The following is a 21,992-nucleotide window of genomic DNA, read 5'->3' on the forward strand; positions in this document are numbered from 1 at the left end:
GTACAGCACGGGGTTAGATACAGAGTAAAGCTCCCTCTACACTGTCCCATCAAACACTCCCAGGGCAGGTACAGCACGGGGTTAGATACAGAGTAAAGCTTCCTCTACACTGTCCCATCAAGCACTCCCAGGGCAGGTACAGCACGGGGTTAGATACAGAGTAAAGCTCCCTCTACACTGTCCCATCAAACACTCCCAGGGCAGGTACAGGGGGTTAGATACAGAGTAAAGCTCCCTCTACACTGCCCCATCAAACTCTCCCGGGGCAGGTACAGGGGGTTAGATACAGAGTAAAGCTCCCTCTACACTGCCCCATCAAACTCTCCCGGGGCAGGTACAGGGGGTTAGATACAGAGTAAAGCTCCCTCTACACTGTCCCGTCAAACACTCCCAGGGCAGGTACAGGGGGTTAGATACAGAGTAATGCTCCCTCTACACTTTGCTCAAGGGGCAGGTCTCGAGTGTGAAGTTGGGCTGTGAGTGTTTTTTGGGCTATTTAACTTCAGGTGCTTCACCCTTGCCTGGTCTCGCCCCACGGCCTTGACTCCCTTTCCTGGAGTGTCTGGCTGACGGTGAGGGCCCAGAGTCCTGCCGCCTGTCCGCTCCCCAGCACAGGGCACTGAGATTCATTCAGCTTCCGATTGCTGCTCAGACTGAGGCAGCCCGGAGCTGGGGGAGGACGTGGGGTCTTGGTGCTGTGGGGGTCGGCACGGACCGGCTCAGCCCGCGGTCTGTGATTGAGAATCTGTAAGTCTCCCTCCCACTTATCTCCTTCCAGCGGCTGGGGCTCCGGGCTGGGGCTGTGTGCGGCTCCGGGCTGGGGCTGTGTGCGGCTCCGGGCTGGGGCTGTGTGCGGCTCCGGGCTGGGGCTGTGTGCGGCTCCGGGCTGGGGCTGTGTGGGGCTCCGGGCTGGGGCTGTGTACGGCTCCGGGCTGGGGCTGGGGCTGTGCGGCTGCGGGCTGGGGCTGGGGCTGTGTGGGGCTCTGGGCTGGGGCTGGGGCTGTGTGGGGCTCCGGACTGGGGCTGGGGCTGTGCGGCTCCGGGCTGGGGCTCCGGGCTGTGCGGCTCCGGGCTGGGGCTGGGGCTCCGGGCTGTGCGGCTCCGGGCTGGGGCTGGGGCTCCGGGCTGTGCGGCTCCGGGCTGGGGCTGTGTGCGGATCCGGGCTGGGGCTGGGGCTGTGTGCGGCTCCGGGCTGGGGCTGGGGCTGTGTGCGGCTCCGGGCTGGGGCTGTGTGCGGCTCCGGGCTGGGGCTGTGTGCGGCTCCGGGCTGGGGCTGTATGGGGCTCCGGCTCCGGGCTGGGTCTGTGTGGGGCTCCGGGCTGGGGCTGGGTCTGTGTGGGGCTCCGGGCTGGGGCTGGGGCTGTGTGGGGCTCCGGGCTGGGGCTGGGGCTGTGTGGGGCTCCGGGCTGGGGCTGGGGCTGGGGCTGTGTGGGGCTCCGGGCTGGGGCTGGGGCTGTGTGGGGCTCCGGGCTGGGGCTGTGTGCGGCTCCGGGCTGGGGCTGTGTGCGGCTCCGGGCTGGGGCTGTGTGGGGCTCCGGGCTGGGGCTGTGTGGGGCTCCGGGCTGGGGCTCGGGCTGGGGCTGTGTGGGGCTCCGGGCTGGGGCTGGGGCTGGGGCTGTGTGGGGCTCCGGGCTGGGGCTGTGTGGGGCTCCGGGCTGGGGCTGTGTGGGGCTCCGGGCTGGGGCTGTGTGGGGCTCCGGGCTGGGGCTGTGTGGGGCTCCGGGCTGGGGGCTGGGGCTGTGTGGGGCTCCGGGCTGGGGGCTGGGGCTGTGTGGGGCTCCGGGCTGGGGCTGTGTGGGGCTCCGGGCTGGGGCTGTGTGGGGCTCCGGGCTGGGGGCTGGGGCTGTGTGGGGCTCCGGGCTCCGGGCTGGGGCTGTGTGGGGCTTCGGGCTCCGGGCTGGGGCTGTGTGGGGCTCCGAGCTGTGTGGGGCTCCGGGCTGGGGCTGTGTGCGGCTCCGGGCTGGGGCTTTGTGGGGCTCCGGGCTGGGGCTGTGTGGGGCTCCGGGCTGGGGCTGGGTCTGTGTGCGGCTCCGGGCTGGGGCTGTGTGGGGCTCCGGGCTGGGGCTGTGTGCGGCTCCGGGCTCCGGGCTGGGGCTGTGTGCGGCTCCGGGCTCCGGGCTGGGGCTGTGTGGGGCTCCGGGCTGGGGTTGTGTGGGGCTCCGGGCTGGGGCTGGGGCTGTGTGGGGCTCCGGGCTCCGGGCTGGGGCTGTGTGGGGCTCCGGGCTGGGGCTGTGTGCGGCTCCGGGCTGGGGCTGTGTGCGGCTCCGGGCTGAGGCTGGGTGGGGCTCCGGGCTCCGGGCTGGGGCTGTGTGGGGCTCCGGGCTCCGGGCTGGGGCTGTGTGGGGCTCCGGGCTGGGGTTGTGTGGGGCTCCGGGCTGGGGCTGGGGCTGTATGGGGCTCCGGCTCCGGGCTGGGGCTGTGTGGGGCTCCGGGCTGGGGCTGGGTCTGTGTGGGGCTCCGGGCTGGGGCTGGGGCTGTGTGGGGCTCCGGGCTGGGGCTGGGGCTGTGTGGGGCTCCGGGCTGGGGCTGGGGCTGGGGCTGTGTGGGGCTCCGGGCTGGGGCTGGGGCTGTGTGGGGCTCCGGGCTGGGGCTGTGTGCGGCTCCGGGCTGGGGCTGTGTGCGGCTCCGGGCTGGGGCTGTGTGGGGCTCCGGGCTGGGGCTGTGTGGGGCTCCGGGCTGGGGCTGTGTGGGGCTCCGGGCTGGGGGCTGGGGCTGTGTGGGGCTCCGGGCTGGGGCTGTGTGGGGCTCCGGGCTGGGGCTGTGTGGGGCTCCGGGCTGGGGCTGTGTGGGGCTGGGGGCTGGGGCTGTGTGGGGCTCCGGGCTGGGGCTGTGTGGGGCTTCGGGCTCCGGGCTGGGGCTGTGTGGGGCTCCGAGCTGTGTGGGGCTCCGGGCTGGGGCTGTGTGCGGCTCCGGGCTGGGGCTTTGTGGGGCTCCGGGCTGGGGCTGTGTGGGGCTCCGGGCTGGGGCTGGGTCTGTGTGCGGCTCCGGGCTGGGGCTGTGTGGGGCTCCGGGCTGGGGCTGTGTGCGGCTCCGGGCTCCGGGCTGGGGCTGTGTGCGGCTCCGGGCTGGGGCTGGGGCTGTGTGGGGCTCCGGGCTGGGGCTGGGGCTGTGTGGGGCTCCGGGCTCCGGGCTGGGGCTGTGTGGGGCTCCGGGCTCCGGGCTGGAGCTGTGTGGGGCTCCGGGCTGGGACTGTGTGCGGCTCCGGGCTGGGGCTGTGTGCGGCTCCGGGCTGAGGCTGTGTGGGGCTCCGGGCTGGGGCTTTGTGGGGCTCCGGGCTGGGGCTGTGTGCGGCTCCGGGCTGGGGCTGTGTGCGGCTCCGGGCTGGGGCTGTGTGGGGCTCCGGGCTGGGGCTGGGTCTGTGTGCGGCTCCGGGCTGGGGCTGTGTGGGGCTCCGGGCTGGGGCTGTGTGCGGCTCCGGGCTCCGGGCTGGGGCTGTGTGCGGCTCCGGGCTGGGGCTGGGGCTGTGTGGGGCTCCGGGCTGGGGCTGGGGCTGTGTGGGGCTCCGGGCTCCGGGCTGGGGCTGTGTGGGGCTCCGGGCTCCGGGCTGGAGCTGTGTGGGGCTCCGGGCTGGGACTGTGTGCGGCTCCGGGCTGGGGCTGTGTGCGGCTCCGGGCTGAGGCTGTGTGGGGCTCCGGGCTGGGGCTTTGTGGGGCTCCGGGCTGGGGTTGTGTGGGGCTCCGGGCTGGGGCTGGGGCTGTGTGGGGCTCCGGGCTGGGGCTGTGTGCGGCTCCGGGCTGAGGCTGTGTGGGGCTCCGGGCTCCGGGCTGGGGCTTTGTGGGGCTCCGGGCTGGGGTTGTGTGGGGCTCCGGGCTGGGGCTGGGGCTGTATGGGGCTCCGGGCTGGGGCTGTGTGGGGCTCCGGGCTGGAGCTGTGTGCGGCTCCGGGCTGGGGCTGTGTGCGGCTCCGGGCTGGGGCTGTGTGGGGCTCCGGGCTGGGGCTGTGTGCGGCTCCGGGCTGGGGCTGTGTGCGGAGTGACGAGGTGGGGCGTGTTCGGGATTGCTCGGACACGGAAGAGCGGCCGGGCCGGGCCGGGGTGTTGTGTTTGAGGCGGGCAGTCGCTGGCCGCACTGTGTGGCCCGGGGCCGGGGGGGAGCTGTGTTTCAAGGGGTCTCCCCTCCGATGTGATCACACACTGAGTGCACAGGAAGCGCTGCCGGTGCTGGGGGGCTCCTGGTGCTGGGGGGCTCCTGGTGACCGGTCAGTGCGGCTCCCCGCACGTTCAGCCTGAAAACTTGCTGAGAATAAGGAAAGGTTCAAATCAGGAAGTGCCTTCCCTCGCCAGACCCAGCCTGCAGCTGGTGAACTTGTCTCCCAAACAACGATTAACTGGTTCGGGAGATCAGGTCAGGCAGTGGCCCAGGCTGGGATTCCTGTGCTGACAGGGTCATTGGTGGGAGCAGGGGGTCGGGGCCAGGGTCACTGGGGGTCGTGGTCGGAGGGTCGTGGTCGAGATCAGTGGGTCTCGGGGTCTGGGGGTCGTGGTCTTGGGGTTGTGGTCTCAGGGTCGGTCGGGGTTAGTGGGGGTCTTGGGGTGGGGGTCGTGGTCTTGGGGTCGGGGTCAGTGGGGGTCGTGGTCTCGGGGTCGGGGGCTGGGAGATGTACACATGCTGGACATGTCTGGGTTCTCGAGGGATGGGCTCTTGCCTCCTGGTCTGCTGGTGACGGGCCAGTGTTGGCACCGAGAGGCAGTCCGCTGGGACCGCTGACACTTGCGTCAGTCACTGCACATTACCGCGATGATGGAGGAGGAGGACGATGTCATCGCACTCCTGGATCAAGTGCTGCTGGATGAAGATGCTTTTTGCTTGAGTGAGTTGGAATGGGATGGGGCTGAGACTCCAGAGTCTGCGTCACCCAGTCCCGAGTTACTAAAGGTGAGCGAGCTGGCCGTTAATGGAACAGGGGCTGGGTTTGCATTTGTGAGGGGATCGTGTGTTGGAGGCCATTCAGCCCATCGTGTCCACGCCGGCCAAAAGCTACGCAGCTTAAAGCCACTTTCCAGCTCTGGGTCCGTAGCCCTGTAGGTTACGGCACTTCAGGTTCACATCCAAGTACTTTTTAAATGTGGTGAGGGTTTCTGCCTCTACCACCCTTTCAGGCAGTGAGTTCCAGACCCTCACCACCCTCTGGGTGAAGACATTTCTCTAAACCTCCTACCAATTACTTTAAATCTATGCCCCCTGGTTGTTGACCCTTCTGCCAAGGGAAACAGGTCCTTCCTATCCACTCTATCCAGGCCCCTCGTAATTTTGTACACCTTGATTCGGTCTCCTCTCAGCCTCCTCTGTTCCAAAGAAAACCCAGCCTATCCAATCTATCCTCATAGCTAAAATTCTCCAGTCCAGACAACATCCTCATAAATCTCCGCTGTACCCTCTCTAGTGCAGTCACATCTTTCCTGTAATGTGATCAGAAACATAGAAAATAGGTGCAGGAGGAGGCCATTCGGCCCTTCGAGCCTGCACCACCATTCAAAAAGATCATGGCTGACCATGCAACTTCAGTACCCCTTTCCTGCTTTCTCTCCATACCCCTTGATCCCTTTAGCCGTAAAGGCCACATCTAACTCCCTTTTGAATATATCCAATGAACTGGCATCAACAACTATCTGTGGTAAAGAAATTCCACAGGTTCACAATTCTCTGAGTGAAGAAGTTTCTCCTCACCTCAGTCCTAAATGGCCTACCCCTTATTGTTAGACTGTGACCCCTGGTTCTGGATTTCCCCAACATCGGGAACATTCTTCCTGCATCTAACCTGTCCAATCTCGTCAGAATATTGTATGTTGCTATGATATCCCCTCTCATTCTTCTAAATTCCTGTGAATATAAGCCTAGTCGATCCAGTCTTTCTTCATATGTCAGTCCTGCCATCCCGGGAATCAGTCTGGTGAACCTTCGCTGCACTCCCTCAATAGCAAGAACGTCCTTCCTCAGATTAGGAGACCAAAACTGTACACAATACTCCAGGTGAGGCCTCACCAAGGCCCTGTACAACTGCAGTAAGACCTCCCTGCTCCTATACTCAAATCCCCTCGCTATGAAGGCCAACATGCCATTTGCCGCCTTCACTGCCTGCTGTACCTGCATGCCAACCTTCAATGACTGATGTACCATGACACCCAGGTCTCGTTGCACCTCCCCTTTTCCTAATCTGTCACCATTCAGATAATATTCTGCCTTCCTGTTTTTGCCACCAAAGTAGATAACCTCACATTTATCCACATTATACTGCATCTGCCATGCATTTGCCCACTCACCTTACCTGTCCAAGTCACCCTGCAGCCTCTTAGCATCCTCCTCACAGCTCTCACTGCCACCCAGCTTAGTGTCATCTGCAAATTTGGAGATATTACATTCAATTCCTTCGTCTAAATCAATAATATATATTGTAAATAGCTGGGGTCCCAGCACTGAACCTTGTGGTACCCCACTAGTCACTGCCTGCCATTCTGAAAAGGACCCGTTTATTCCTACTCTCTACTTCCTGTCTGCCAACCAGTTCTCTATCCACGTCAGTATATCACCCCCAATACCATGTGCTTTAATTTTGCACACCAACCTCTTGTGTGGGACCTTGTCAAAAGCCTTTGGAAAGTCCAAATACACCACATTCACTGGTTCTCCCTTGTCCACCCTACTAGTTACATCCTCAAAAAATTCCACAAGATTTGTCAAGCATGATTTCCCTTTCATAAATCCATGCTGACTTGGACCGATCCTGTCACTGCTTTCCAAATGCGCTGCTATTTCATCCTTAATAATTGATTCCAACATTTTCCCCACTACTGATGTCAGGCTAACCGGTCTATAATTACCCGCTTTCTCTCCCTTTTTTAAAAAGTGGTGTTATATTAGCTACCCTCCAGTCCATAGGAACTGATCCAGAATCGATCGACTGTTGGAAAATGATCACCAGTGCATCCACTATTTCTAGGGCCACTTCCTTAAGTACTCTGGGATGCAGACTATTATGCCCCGGGGATTTATCGGCCTTCAATCCCATCAATTTCCCCAACACAATTCCCTAACTAATAAGGATTTCCTTCAGTTCCTCCTTCTCGCTAGACCCTCGGTCCCCTAGTATATCCAGAAGGTTATTTATGTCTTCCTTCGTGAAGACAAAACCAAAGTATTTGTTCAATTGGCCTGCCATTTCTTTGTTCCTCATTATAAATTCATCTGCACGCAGTACTCCAGCTGTGGCCTAACTAGTGTTTTATACAGTTCAAGCATAACCTCCCTGCTCTTGTATTCTATGCCTCATCTAATAAAGGCAAGTATTCCGTATGCCTTCTTAACCACCTTATCTACCTGGCCTGCTACCTTCAGGGATCTGTGGACCTGCACTCCCAGGTCCCTCTGTTCCTCTACACTTCTCAGTGTCCTACCATTTATTGTGTATTCCCTCCCCAAATACATTACCGCACACTTCTCCGGATTGAATTCCATTTGCCATTGTTCTGCCCACCTGACCAGTTCATTGATATCTTCCTGTAGTCTACAGCTTTCTTCTTCATCATCAACCACAGCCAATTTTTGTATCATCTGTAAACTTCTTAATCATACCCCCTACATTCAAGTCTAAATCATTGATATATATCACAAAAAGCAAGGGACCCAGCACTGAGCCCTGCGGAACCCCACTGGATACAGCCTTCCAGTCACAAAAACACCCATCAACCATTACCCTTTGCTTCCTGCCTCTGAGCCAATTTTGGATCCAACTTGCCACTTTGCCCTGGATCCCATGGGCTTTTACTTTTGTGACCAGTCTGCCATGTGGGACCTTATCAAAAGCCTTGCTAAAATCCATATACACTACATCAAATACACTGCCCTCATCGACCCACCTTGTTACCTCCTCAAAAAATTCAATCAAGTTAGTCAGACACGACCTTCCCTTAATCATCATAGGCAGTCCCTCGAAGCGAGGATGACTTGCTTCCAGGCCAAAAAAGGATAAGTTCACAGGTGTTCCAATGAAGGACCTAAAATTCCAGGTCCCGAACTCCAATTGAAGGGTGGAAGATGCCTGTGGGTGGATTGTTTTAACATGGGGTGGCCGTTGCACACCAGCCACCACACGGGCTTGACAGAGCGAGGTCTTGGTCCAGGGGCAAGGATTAACCAAGATGACTGGAGACCAGCTCTGCTGCACGGACCTAGTATGCCCACATATCGCTGGCCCGTGCTGCCCCTGGGCCCCTGACCTCAAACTCACGCCTTCCCTGGGACCCGATCACATACCTCCACAGTCTCTCGCTGCTCCTTCACCCCGGCCTCACCGCTCCATATGCGACTATATACGGCCCTGGTGAGACCACACCATGGAGTATTGAGCACAGTTTTTGTCTCCTTTCCAAAGGAAGGATATACTTTCCATTGAGGGAGTGCAACGAAGGTTCACCACACTGATTCCTGGGAAGGGGGGATTACCCTATGAGGAAAGATTGAGTAGTCTAGGTCGATATTCTCTCGAGTTTTGAAGAATGAGCGGTGATATCATTGAAACATACAAAATTCTTACAGGGCTTGACAGGGTAGATGCAGGGAGGCTGTTTCTCCCGGGCAGGCCAGTCTCGAACCAAGGATTGGCCATTTAGGACACTGATGAGGAGAAATTTCTTCATTCAGAGGGGATCTATCCAGACTGTGCTTATTAATCCGTGTCTTTCTAAGTGAAGATTTATCCTGTCCCTCAGAAATGTTTCTGATAATTTTCCCACCACCGAGGTTGGGCTGACTGGCGTGTAATTACTCAGTCTATCCCTTTCTCCCTTTTTTAAACAACGGTACAACATTAGCAGTCCTCCAGTACTACACCTGTAGCCAGAGAGAATTGGAAGATGCCTCTGTTATTTCCTCTTTTGCTTCTCTGAACAGCCTGGGAAACATCCCACCCGGGCCTGGGGATTTATCCACTTTCAAAGATGTTAAACCCCCTAATACTTCCTCTCTCACTATGTTTATTTCATCTAATATTTCACACTCCTCCTCCCTGATTGCAATGTCTGCACCGACCCTCTCTTTTGTGAAAACAGACGCAAAGTATTCATTCAGAACCATACCCATGTCTTCCACCCCCACACACACATTACCTTTATGGTCGCTAATAGGCCCCACTTTCTCGTTATCCTCTTGATGAATTTATAAAACATCTTTGGGTTTTCCTCGATTTTACTTGCAAATATTTTTTCATGCTCTCTCTTTGTTTTCCTAATATCCTGTTTAATTGCACCCCTGCACTTACTGTACTCCTCTCGGCTTTCTGTAGTATTGAGCCCTCGATATCCGTCACAAGCTTCCCTTTTTTTCTTTATCCTACCCTGTATGCTCTAGATTTGTCCCACCCTTTTTCTTTAAGGGAATATACTTGCTCAGAACCCTCACTATCTCCTCCTTGTATAGTTCCCACTGCTCTGACACTGATTTACCTTCAAGTAGCTGTTTCCAGTCCACTTTGGCTAAATCACATCTCAGCTTAATAAAATTGTCTTTTCCCCAATTGAGAACTTTTATTCCTGGTCTATCTTTGTCCTTTTCCATAACTACCCTAAATCTAACTGAATTATGATCACTAGCACCCAAGTGCTCTCCCACTGATGCCCCTTCCACCTGCCCAGCTTCATTCCCTAAAACTAAATCCAGAATCACCCTCTTCCTTGTTGGGCTTGCTACGTACTGGCTAAAAAGGTTCTCAATGCATTTTAGGTATTCCACACCCTCTGTACCTTTCACACTAAGTCTATCCCAGTTAATAGGGCAGTTGAAAGCCCCCACTATTACTGCCCTATAGTTTTTCCACTTCCCGGAGATTTGCCTAAATATTTGCTCTTCTATCTCCCTCTGACTGTTTGGGGGTCTATTGCACACTCCCCGCAGTGTGATCGCCCTTTTTTTTGTTCTTCAGTTCAACCCATACGGCCACATTTGATGATCCTTCTAACATATCATCCCTCCTCACAGCTGTAATTGTTTCATTAATCAATACTGCGACCCCCCCCCGCCTCCTTTTTTACCCCCTCTCTATCCCGTCTGAAAATCCTGTATCCAGCTGACATTCCTGCCCTTCTTTCAGCCGTGTCTCAGTAATGGCTGTAATATCATATTCCCACATGTCTCTCTGTGCCCTCAGCTCATCTGCCATATTCCCCAGACTCCTTGCATATATACCATTCAGCACTGCCCAACTCTCTTGTTGTCTATTTTCTAGCCTTTGTTTCCTCTGCCTTCCAAATTCACTTTCGAATTTTCTCACCTTCCAATTTCAGCATTTCTTCTCTCCCTAATGAATCTATTATCAGGTTCCCATCCCCTGTCAAGCTAGTTTAAACCCTCCGCAACAGCACTAGCATCCCACCCCCCCCCCCCAGGAGGATATTGTCCCGGCCCTGTTGAGGTGCAACCCGTCTGGCTTGTACATGTCCCACCGCCCCAGAAACTAGGGTCCTGAACTTAAGGACTTTCAGAAGGCGTTCGACAAGGTCCCACACAAGAGATTAATGTGCAAAGTTAGAGCACATGGGATTGGGGGTAGTGTGCTGACATGGATTGAGAACTGGTTGGCAGACAGGAAGCAAAGAGTAGGAGTAAATGGGTACTTTTCAGAATGGCAGGCAGTGACTAGTGGGGTACCGCAAGGTTCTGTGCTGGGGCCCCAGCTGTTTACATTATACATTAATGATTTAGATGAGGGGATTAAATGTAGTATCTCCAAATTTGCGGATGACACTAAGTTGGGTGGCAGTGTGAGCTGCGAGGAGGATGCTGTGAGGCTGCAGAGCGACTTGGATAGGTTAGGTGAGTGGGCAAATGCATGGCAGATGAAGTATAATGTGGATAAATGTGAGGTTATCCACTTTGGTGGTAAAAACAGAGAGACAGACTATTATCTGAATGGTGACAGATTAGGAAAAGGGGAGGTGCAAAGAGACCTGGGTGTCATGGTACATCAGTCATTGAAGGTTGGCATGCAGGTGCAGCAGGCGGTTAAGAAAGCAAATGGCATGTTGGCCTTCATAGCAAGGGGATTTGAGTACAGGGGCAGGGAGGTGTTGCTACAGTTGTACAGGGCATTGGTGAGGCCACACCTGGAGTATTGTGTACAGTTTTGGTCTCCTAACCTGAGGAAGGACATTCTTGCTATTGAGGGAGTGCAGCGAAGGTTCACCAGACTGATTCCCGGGATGGCGGGACTGACCTATCAAGAAAGACTGGATCAACTGGGCTTGTATTCACTGGAGTTCAGAAGAATGAGAGGGGACCTCATAGAAACATATAAAATTCTGACGGGGTTAGACAGGTTAGATGCAGGAAGAATGTTCCCAATGTTGGGGAAGTCCAGAACCAGGGGTCACAGTCTAAGGATAAGGGGTAAGCCATTTAGGACCGAGATGCGGAGGAACTTCTTCATCCAGAGAGTGGTGAACCTGTGGAATTCTCTACCACAGAAAGTTGTTGAGGCCAATTCACTAAATATATTCAAAAAGGAGTTAGATGAGGTCCTTACTGCTAGGGGGATCAAGGGGTATGGCGAGAAAGCAGGAATGGGGTACTGAAGTTGAATGTTCAGCCATGAACTCATTGAATGGCGGTGCAGGCTAGAAGGGCCGAATGGCCTACTCCTGCACCTATTTTCTATGTTTCTATGTTTCTATGAAAGGTAACTTCGACGGTATGAGACGTGAATTGGCTAAAATAGACTGGCGAGTGATACTCAAAGGGTTGACAATGGATAAGCAATGGCAAACATTTAAAGATCACATGGATGAACTTCAACAATTGTACATCCCTGTCTGGAGTAAAAATAAAACGGGGAAGGTAGCTCAACCGTGGCTAACAAGGGAAATTAGGGATAGTGTTAAATCCAAGGAAGAGGCGTATAAATTGGCCAAAAAAACCCAGCAAACCTGAGGACTGGGAGAAATTTAGAATTCAGCAGAAGAGGACAAAGGGTTTAATTAAGATGGGGAAAATAGAGTATGAGAGGAAGCTTGCAGGGAACATAAAAACTGACTGCAAAAGCTTCTATAGATATGTGAAGAGAAACAGATTAGTGAAGACAAACGTAGATCCCTTGCAGTCAGATTCAGATGAATTTATAATGGGGAACAAAGAAATGGCAGACCAATTGAACAAATACTTTGGTTCTGTCTTCACGAAGGAAGACACAAATAAACTTCCGGAAATACTAGGGGAGCGAGGGTCTAGTGAGAAGGAACTGAAGGAAATCCTTATTAGTCAGGAAATTGTGTTCGGGAAATTGATGGGATTGAAGGCCGATAAATCCCCGGGGCCTGATAGTCTGCATCCCAGTGTGCTTAAGGAAGTGGCCCTAGAAATAGTGGATGCATTGGTGATCATTTTCCAACAGTCTATTGACCCTGGATCAGTTCCTATGGACTGGAGGGTAGCTAATGTAACACCACTTTTTAAAAAAGGAGGGAGAGAGAAAACGGGTAATTATAGACCGGTTAGCCTGACATCAGTAGTGGGGAAAATGTTGGAATCAATTATTAAAGATGAAATAGCAGCACATTTGTAAAGCAGTGACAGGATCGGTCCAAGTCAACATGGATTTATGAAAGGGAAATCATGCTTGACAAATCTTCTGGAATTTTTTGAGGATGTAACTAATAGAGTGGACAAGGGAAAACCAGTGGATGTGTGTATTTGGACTTTCAAAAGGCCTTTGACAAGGTTCCACACAAGAGATTGGTGTGCAAAATTAAAGCACATGGGATTGGGGGTAATGTACTGACGTGGATAGAGAACTGGTTGGCAGACAGGAAGCAGAGAGTCGGGATAAACGGGTCGTTTTCAGAATGGCAGGCAGTGACTAGTGGGGTGCCGCAGGGCTCAGTGCTGGGACCCCAGCTCTTTACAATATACATTAATGATTTGGATGAAGGAATTGAGTGTAATATCTCCAAGTTTGCAGATGACACTAAACTGGGTGGCGGTGTGAGCTGTGAGGGGGACGCTAAGAGGCTGCAGGGTGACTTGGACAGGTTAGGTGAGTGGGCAAATGCATGGCAGATGCAGTATAATGTGGATAAGAACATAAGAATTAAGAACAGGAGTAGGCCATCTAGCCCCTCGAGCCTGCTCCACCACTCAACAAGATCATGGCTGATCTGGCCGTGGACTCAGCTCCACTTACCCGCCCTCTCCCCGTAACCCTCAATTCCCTTATTGGTTAAAAATCTACCGATCTGTGACTTGAATACATTCAATGAGCTAGCCTCAACTGCTTCCCTGGGCAGAGAATTCCACAGATTCACAACCCTCTGGGAGAAGAAATTCCTTCTCAACTCGGTTTTAAATTGGCTCCACTGTATTTTGAGGCTGTGCCCCCTAGTTCTAGTCTCTCCAACCAGTGGAATGTGAGGTTATCCACTTTGGGGGCAAAAACAGGAAGGCAGAATATTATCTGAATGGCGACAGATTAGGAAAAGTGGAGGTGCAACGTGACCTGGGTGTCATGGTACATCAGTCATTGAAAGTTGGCATACAGGTACAGCAGGTGGTGAAGAAGGTAAATGGCATGTTGGCCTTCATAAGTAGGGGATTTGAGTATAGGAGCAGAGAGGTCTTACTGCAGTGGTACAGGGCCTTGGTGAGGCCTCACCTGGAATATTGTGTTCAGTTTTGGTCTCCTAATCTTAGGAAGGATGTTCTTGCTATTGAGGGAGTGCAGCGAAGGTTCACCAGACTGATTCCAGGGATGACAGGACTGACATATGAGGAGAGACTGGATCGACTGGGCCTGTATTCACTGGAGTTTAGAAGGATGAGAGGGGATCTCATAGAAACATATAAAATTCTGACGGGACTGGACAGGTTAGATGCAGGAAGAATTTTCCCGATGTTGGGGAAGTCCAGAACCAGGGGTCACAGTCTAAGGATAAGGGGTAAGCCATTTAGGACTGAGATGAGGAGAAACTTCTTCACTCAGAGAGTTGTTAACCTGTGGAATTCTCTACCGCAGAGAGTTGTTGATGCCAGTTCATTGGATATATTCAAGAGGGAGTTCGATATGTTCCTTACGGCTAAAGGGATCAAGGGGTATGGAGAGAAAGCGGGAAAGGGGTACTGAGGGAATGATCAGCCCTCACCTCATCCCTCTTCTTGAATGGTGGTGCAGGCTCGAAGGGCCGAATGGCCTACTCCTGCACCTATTTTCTATGTTTCTAAATGGACCCAATGCCTCAGGAATCTAAAGCCCTCCCTCCTGCACCAACTCCCCAGTCACACATTCATCTGCTCTATCCTCCTATTTCTGTACTCACTAGCACGTGGCACCGGGAGTAATCCGGAGATTACTACCCGTGAGGTCCTGCTTTTTAATCTCTCTCCTAGCTCCCTAAAATCTGCCTGCAGGACCTCATCCCTCTTTGTACTTATGTCATTGGTATCGATATGGCCCATGACCTTTGGCTGTTCACCCTCTCCCCCCTCAGAATACCCTGCATCTCTCAGTGACATCCTTGACTCTGGCACCAGGAAGGCAACATACAATCCTGGAGTCACTTCTGCGGCCTCAGAAATGTCTGAATGATCCCCTGCCACTATTGCTCTTCCACTCTATTTCCTCCCTGTGCAGCTGAGCCACCCGTGGTGCCGTGGACTTGGTTCTGGCTGCACTCCCCAGAGGAACCATCGCCCCCACCAGTACTCAGAACAGAATACTTGTTGGAGAGCGAGATGCACTCCGGGGACTCCTGCACTGCCTGTCTGGTGGTCACCCATTCTCTCTCTTCTTGCACACTCTTAAGCTGCAGGATGACCACCTTCAGAAACCTGAGTTCTCAGCCTCGCTGATGCACCGCAGTGACACCAGCTGCTGCTCAAGCTCCGAAATCCGGATCTGGAGCTATTGCAGCTGGTGACACTTCCTGCACATGTGGTTGTCCAGGCCACGCAATGTCGCTATTTAATACAATATGATCTTACTCAGCAGAAATAAATGTAAAACTAAAAAAAAAATCACCTGTTACTCACCAATTCCTTTTTTTATTCTGATGTCACTATTGCCAATTCTGCCGCTGCCTGTGTTGCTGCCGCTCAGGTTCACCTCCGGCCTCGGGCCTCTGCTCCTTTGGTGTTTCGGTGTTTGGGAGGGGCGGTGTTTGGGAGGGGCGGTGTTTCGGTGTTTGGGAGGGGCGGTGTTTCGGTGTTTGGGAGGGGCAGTGTTTCGGTGTTTGGGAGGGGCGGTGTTTGGGAGGGGCGGAGTTTCGGTGTTTGGGAGGGGCGGTGTTTCGGTGTTTGGGTGGGGCGGTGTTTGGGAGGGGCGGTTTTTGGGAAGGGCGGTGTTTCGGTGTTTGGGAGGGGCCGGTGTTTCGGTGTTTGGGTGGGGCAGTGTTTGGGTGTTTTGGTGGGGCGGTGTTTGGGAGGTGCGGTGTTTGGGAGGGGCGGTGTTTTGGTGGGGCGGTGTTTGGGAGGGGCGGTGTTTGGGTGTTTGGGAGGGGCGGTGTTTGGGAGGGGCGGTTTTTGGGAAGGGCGGTGTTTCGGTGTTTGGGAGGGGCCGGTGTTTCGGTGTTTGGATGGGGCAGTGTTTGGGTGTTTTGGTGGGGCGGTGTTTGGGAGGTGCGGTGTTTGGGAGGTGCGGTGTTTGGGAGGGGCGGTGTTTTGGTGGGGCGGTGTTTTGGTGGGGCGGTGTTTGGGAGGGGCGGTGTTTGGGTGTTTGGGAGGGGCGGTGTTTGGGTGTTTGGGAGGGGCGGTGTTTGGGTGTTTGGGAGGGGCGGTGTTTTGGTGTTTGGGAGGGGCGGTGTTTGGGAGGGGCGGTGTTTTGGTGGGGCGGTGTTTGGGAGGGGCGGTGTTTGGGTGTTTGGGAGGGGCGGTGTTTGGGAGGGGCGGTTTTTGGGAAGGGCGGTGTTTCGGTGTTTGGGAGGGGCCGGTGTTTCGGTGTTTGGGTGGGGCAGTGTTTGGGTGTTTTGGTGGGGCGGTGTTTGGGAGGTGCGGTGTTTGGGAGGGGCGGTGTTTTGGTGGCGGTGTTTGGGAGGGGCGGTGTTTGGGTGTTTGGGAGGGGCGGTGTTTGGGAGGGGCGGTTTTTGGGAAGGGCGGTGTTTCGGTGTTTGGGAGGGGCCGGTGTTTCGGTGTTTGGGTGGGGCAGTGTTTGGGTGTTTGGGTGGGGCGGTGTTTGGGAGGGGCGGTGTTTTGGTGGGGCGGTGTTTGGGAGGGGCGGTGTTTGGGTGTTTGGGAGGGGCGGTGTTTGGGTGTTTGGGAGGGGCGGTGTTTTGGTGTTTGGGAGGGGCGGTGTTTGGGAGGGGCAGTGTTTGGGTGTTTTGGAGGGGCGGTGTTTGGGAGGGGCGGTGTTTTGGTGGGGCGGTGTTTCGGTGTTTGGGAGGGGCGGTGTTTGGGAGGGGCGGTGTCTTGGTGGGGCGGTGTTTGGGAGGGGCGGTGTTTTGGTGGGGCGGTGTTTGGGTGTTTGGGAGGGGCGGTGTTTGGGTGTTTGGGAGGGGCGGTGTTTTGGTGTTTGGGAGGGGCGGTGTTTGGGAGGGGCAGTGTTTGGGTGTTTTGGAGGGGCGGTGTTTGGGAGGGGCGGTGTTTTGGTGGGGCGGTGTTTCGGTGTTTGGGAGGGGCGGTGTTTGGGAGGGGCGATGTTTGGGTGTTTGGGAGGGGCGGTGTTTGGGTGTTTGGGTGGGGCGGTGTTTGGGTGTTTGGGAGGGGCGGTGTTTTGGTGGGGCGGTGTTTGGGTGTTTGGGAGGGGCGATGTTTGGGTGTTTGGGTGGGGCGGTGTTTGGGTGTTTGGGAGGGGCGGTGTTTTGGTGGGGCGGTGTTTGGGTGTTTGGGAGGGGCGGTGTTTGGGAGGGGCGGTGTCTTGGTGGGGCGGTGTTTGGGTGTTTGGGAGGGGCGGTGTTTGGGAGGGGCGGTGTTTTGGTGTGGCGGTGTTTGGGAGGGGCGGTGTTTGGGAGGGGCGGTGTTTTGGTGGGGCGGTGTTTGGGTGTTTGGGAGGGGCGGTGTTTGGGAGGGGCGGTGTTTTGGTGGGGCGGTGTTTGGGTGTTTGGGAGGGGCGGTGTTTGGGAGGGGTGGTGTTTGGGTGTTTGGGAGGGGCGGTGTTTGGGAGGGGCGGTGTTTGGGTGTTTGGGAGGGGCGGTGTTTGGGAGGGGCGGTGTCTTGGTGGGGCGGTGTTTGGGAGGGGCGGTGTTTGGGAGGGGCGGTGTTTGGGTGTTTGGGAGGGGCGGTGTTTGGGAGGGGCGGTGTTTGGGTGTTTGGGAGGGGCGGTGTTTGGGAGGGGCGGTGTTTGGGTGTTTGGGAGGGGCGGTGTTTGGGAGGGGCGGTGTTTGGGTGTTTGGGAGGGGCGGTGTTTGGGAGGGGCGGTGTTTGGGTGTTTGGGAGGGGCGGTGTTTGGGAGGGGCGGTGTTTGGGTGTTTGGGAGGGGCGGTGTTTGGGAGGGGCGGTGTCTTGGTGGGGCGGTGTCTTGGTGGGGCGGTGTTTGGGAGGGGCGGTGTTTGGGTGTTTGGGAGGGGCGGTGTCTTGGTGGGGCGGTGTTTGGGTGTTTGGGAGGGGCGGTGTTTGGGAGGGGCGGAGTTTGGGTGTTTGGGAGGGGCGGTGTTTGTGAGGGGCGGTGTTTGGGTGTTTGGGAGGGGCGGTGTTTGGGAGGGGCGGTGTTTGGGAGGGGCGGTGTTTGGGTGTTTGGGAGGGGCGGTGTTTGGGAGGGGCGGTGTTTGGGAGGGGCGGTGTTTGGGTGTTTGGGAGGGGCGGTGTTTGGGAGGGGCGGTGTTTGGGAGGGGCGGTGTTTGGGTGTTTGGGAGGGGCGGTGTTTGGGAGGGGCGGTGTTTGGGAGGGGCGGTGTTTGGGTGTTTGGGAGGGGCGGTGTTTGGGTGTTTGGGAGGGGCGGTGTTTGGGTGTTTTGGTGGGGCGGTGTTTCGGTGTTTGGGTGGGGCGGTGTTTGGGAGGGGCGGTGTTTGGGTGTTTGGGAGGGGCGGTGTTTGGGTGTTTGGGAGGGGCGGTGTTTGGGTGTTTGGGAGGGGCGGTGTTTGGGTGTTTTGGTGGGGCGGTGTTTCGGTGTTTGGGAGGGGCGGTGTTTGGGAGGGGCGGTGTTTGGGAGGGGCGGTGTTTGGGAGGGGCGGTGTTTGGGAGGGGCGGTGTTTGGGAGTGGCGGTGTTTGGGTGTTTGGGAGGGGCGGTGTTTGGGAGGGGCGGTGTTTAGGAGGGGCGGTGTTTGGGAGGGGCGGAGTTTGGGAGGGGCGGAGTTTGGGAGGGGCGGAGTTTGGGAGGGGCGGAGTTTGGGAGGGGCGGTGTTTGGGAGGGGCGGTGTTTGGGTGTTTGGGAGGGGCGGTGTTTGGGTGTTTGGGAGGGGGGTGTTTGGGTGTTTGGGAGGGGCGGTGTTTGGGAGGGGCGGAGTTTGGGAGGGGCGGTGTTTGGGAGGGGCGGTGTTTGGGAGGGGCGGTGTTTGGGAGGGGCGGTGTTTGGGAGGGGCGGTGTTTGGGAGGGGCGGAGTTTGGGAGGGGCGGAGTTTGGGTGTTTGGGAGGGGCGGTGTTTGGGAGGGGCGGTGTTTGGGTGTTGGGCTGTGGATTGGAGGGATGGAAGCAGGGTGGGGGTGTGTGGAGGGGAGACTATTGCTGGATGGCAGGTTACAGCTGGGGGTGGGACGGTGGGTGGGGGGGGAGATTGGGCTTTTTACGGGGGGGCGGATGCTGGGATAATGATGGGCAGTGTCAGTCCCTTCATGCTGAACCATAGCTGGCACTTCAGAAACAGTGAGTGAGTGAAAGGCGAGAGAAGAGATTATCATCAGTACGTTTGATCAAACACCATCCCCATCCCCGAGGTACTTTAACAACTTCCTCAGTGTGATCAGTGCTAAGCTGAGCACATTTGTTTTGCAGAGTGAGGTGGACCCGGAGAAGGGGCTGGAGATGAGAAATTTCGTGCTGACTGGTGTCCTGGCAAGTGAGGAGATCTACTTAAGTCAGCTGGAAGCCCTGCTCCTGGTACGGAAATATTGCAGACATGGAGTGTGTCCGTGTGCACGCGAGGGCGTGTGTGTGTCCGTGTGCCCGCGAGGGCGTGTGTGTGTGTCCGTGTGTGTGCGCGAGGGCGTGTGTGTGTCCGTGTGCGTGCGTGTGTGTGTCCGTGTGTCCGCGAGGGCGTGTGTGTGTCCGTGTGCGCGAGGGCGTGTGTGTGTCCGTGTGCGCGAGGGCGTGTGTGTGTCCGTGTGTCCGCGAGGGCGTGTGTGTGTCCGTGTGCGCGCGAGAGCTTGTGTGTGTCCGTGTGTGTGTGTGTCCGTGTGTGTGTCCGTGTGTCCGCGAGGGCGTGTGTGTGTGTGTCCACGTGTGTGTGTCCGTGTGCGCGAGGGCGTGTGTGTGTGTCCGTGTGTGTGTCCGTGTACGCGAGGGCGTGTGTGTCCGTGTGTGTGTGTGTCCGTGTGTGTGTCCGTGCGCGCGAGGGCGTGTGTGTGTCCGTGTGTGTGTGTCCGTGTGTGTGTCCGTGTGCGCGAGGGCGTGTGTGTGTCCGTGTGTCCGCGAGGGCGTGAGGGCGTGTGTGTGTCCGTGTGCGCGCGAGGGCGTGTGTGTGTCCGTGTGCGCGAGGGCGTGTGTGTGTGTGCGCGCGAGGGCGTGTGTGTGCCCGCGAGGGCGTGTGTGTGTCCGCGAGGGCGTGTGTGTGCGCGCGAGGGTGTGTGTGTGTCCGTGTGCGCGCGAGGGCGTGTGTGTGTCCGCGAGGGCGTGTGTGTGTCCGTGTGCGCTCGAGGGTGTGTGTGTGCGCGAGGGCGTGTGTATGTGTCCGTGTGTGTGTGAGGGTGTGTGTGTGTAAGGGCGTGCGTGTGTGTGTGTGTGTCTGTGTGAGGGTGTGTGTGTGTGTGTGAGGGTGTGTGTGTGTGTGTGTCTGTGTAAGTGTGAGGGTGTGTGTGTGTGTGTGTCTGTGTGTGTGTGTGTAAGGGCGTGTGTGTGTGTCTGTGTGTGTGTGAGGGCGTGTGTCTGTGTGTGTGTGAGGGCGTGTGTCTGTGTGTGTGAGGGCGTGTGTGTGTGAGGGCGTGTGTGTGTGAGGGCGTGTGTGTGTGTGAGGGCGTGTGTGTGTGTGAGGGCGTGTGTGTGTGTGAGGGCGTGTGTGTGTGTGAGGGCGTGTGTGTGTGAGGGCGTGTGTGTGTGAGGGCGTGTGTGTGAGGGCGTGTGTGTGTGAGGGCGTGTGTGTGTGAGGGCGTGTGTGTGTGAGGGCGTGTGTGTGTGAGGGCGTGTGTGTGTGAGGGCGTGTGTGTGTGAGGGCGTGTGTGTGTGAGGGCGTGTGTGTGTGTGTGAGGGCGTGTGTGTGTGTGTGAGGGCGTGTGTGTGTGTGTGAGGGCGTGTGTGTGTGTGTGAGGGCGTGTGTGTGTGTGTGAGGGCGTGTGTGTGTGTGTGAGGGCGTGTGTGTGTGTGTGTGAGGGCGTGTGTGTGTGTGTGTGAGGGCGTGTGTGTGTGTGTGAGGGCGTGTGTGTGTGTGTGAGGGCGTGTGTGTGTGTCCGTGAGGGCGTGTGTGTGTGTCCGTGAGGGCGTGTGTGTGTGTCCGTGAGGGCGTGTGTGTGTGTCCGTGAGGGCGTGTGTGTGTGTCCGTGAGGGCGTGTGTGTCCGTGAGGGCGTGTGTGTGTGTGAGGGCGTGTGTGTGTGAGGGCGTGTGTGTGTGAGGGCGTGTGTGTGTGAGGGCGTGTGTGTGTGAGGGCGTGTGTGTGTCCGTGTGTGTGTGTGTGTGTGTCCGTGTGTGTGTGTGTCCGTGTGTGTGTGTGTCCGTGTGTGTGTGTGTCCGTGTGTGTGTGTGTCCGTGTGTGTGTGTGTCCGTGTGTGTCTGAGGGTGTGTGTGTGTGTGTGTGTGTGTCCGTGTGTGTGTGTGTCCGTCTGAGGGTGTGTGTGTGTGAGGGGGTGTGTGTGTGTGTGTGAGGGTGTGTGTGTGTCTGAGGGTGTGTGTCTGTGTGTCTGTGTGAGGGTGTGTGTGTGAGGGCGTGTGTGTGTGAGGGCGTGTGTGTGTGAGGGCGTGTGTGTGTGAGGGCGTGTGTGTGTGTCCGTGTGTCCGTGTGTGTGTGTGTGTCCGTGTGTGTGTGTGTGTCCGTGTGTGTGTGTGTGTCCGTGTGTGTGTGTGTGTCCGTGAGGGTGTGTGTGTGTGTGATGGCGTGTGTGTGTGAGGGCGTGTGTGTGTGAGGGCGTGTGTGTGTGAGGGCGTGTGTGTGTGAGGGCGTGTGTGTGTGAGGGCGTGTGTGTGTGAGGGCGTGTGTGTGTGAGGGCGTGTGTGTGTGAGGGCGTGTGTGTGTGAGGGCGTGTGTGTGTGAGGGCGTGTGTGTGTGAGGGCGTGTGTGTGTGAGGGCGTGTGTGTGTGAGGGCGTGTGTGTGTCCGTGTGTGTGTCGTGTGTCCGTGAGGGTGTGTGTGTGTGAGTGTGTGAGGGTGTGTGTGAGTCTGTGTGTGTGTGTGTCTGTGTGTGTGAGGGTGTGTGTGTGTCTGAGGGTGTGTGTGTGTGTGTCTGTGTGTGTGTGAGGGTGTGTGTGTGTGTGTGTCTGTGTGAGGGTGTGTGTGTGTGTGTGAGGGTGTGTGTGTGTGTGTGTCTGTGTAAGTGTGAGGGTGTGTGTGTGTGTCTGTGTGTGTGTGTGTGAGGGGGTGTGTGTGTAAGGGCGTGTGTGTGTGTCTGTGTGTGTGTGTGTCTGTGTGTGTGTGTGTCTGTGTGTGTGTGAGGGTGTGTGTGTGTCTGTGTGTGTGTGAGGGTGTGTGTGTGTGTGTCTGTGTGTGTGTGAGGGCGTGTGTGTGTCTGTGTGTGTGTGAGGATGTGTGTGTGTCTGAGGGTGTGTGTGTGTGAGGGTGTGTGTGTCTGTGTGTGTGTGAGGGTGTGTGTGTGTCCGTGTGTCGGAGGGTGTGTGTGTGTCCGTGTGTCGGAGGGTGTGTGTGTGTCCGTGTGTCGGAGGGTGTGTGTGTGTCGGTGTGTGTGTGTCCGTGTGTCGGAGGGTGTGTGTGTGTCGGAGGGTGTGTGTGTGTCCGTGTGTCGGAGGGTGTGTGTGTGTCCGTGTGTCGGAGGGTGTGTGTGTGTCCGTG

General features: G+C 56.8%; 1 protein-coding gene across 1 annotated transcript in view; it reads left to right on the top strand.

Annotated features, from left to right (window-relative positions):
• The window catches only part of LOC139226893 (breakpoint cluster region protein-like), a 93,319-nt gene that overhangs the window by 65,896 nt on the left and 5,431 nt on the right, over nucleotides 1-21,992 (top strand). Inside the window, exon 3 of the mRNA XM_070857987.1 lies at nucleotides 18,836-18,940. Coding sequence (XP_070714088.1) covers nucleotides 18,836-18,940 — 105 coding nt within the window. The remainder of the gene's footprint in view (nucleotides 1-18,835; nucleotides 18,941-21,992) is intronic.

This window comes from Pristiophorus japonicus, chromosome 16 (assembly GCF_044704955.1).
Source record: "Pristiophorus japonicus isolate sPriJap1 chromosome 16, sPriJap1.hap1, whole genome shotgun sequence".
In the NCBI taxonomy this organism is placed as follows: domain Eukaryota; kingdom Metazoa; phylum Chordata; class Chondrichthyes; family Pristiophoridae; genus Pristiophorus; species Pristiophorus japonicus.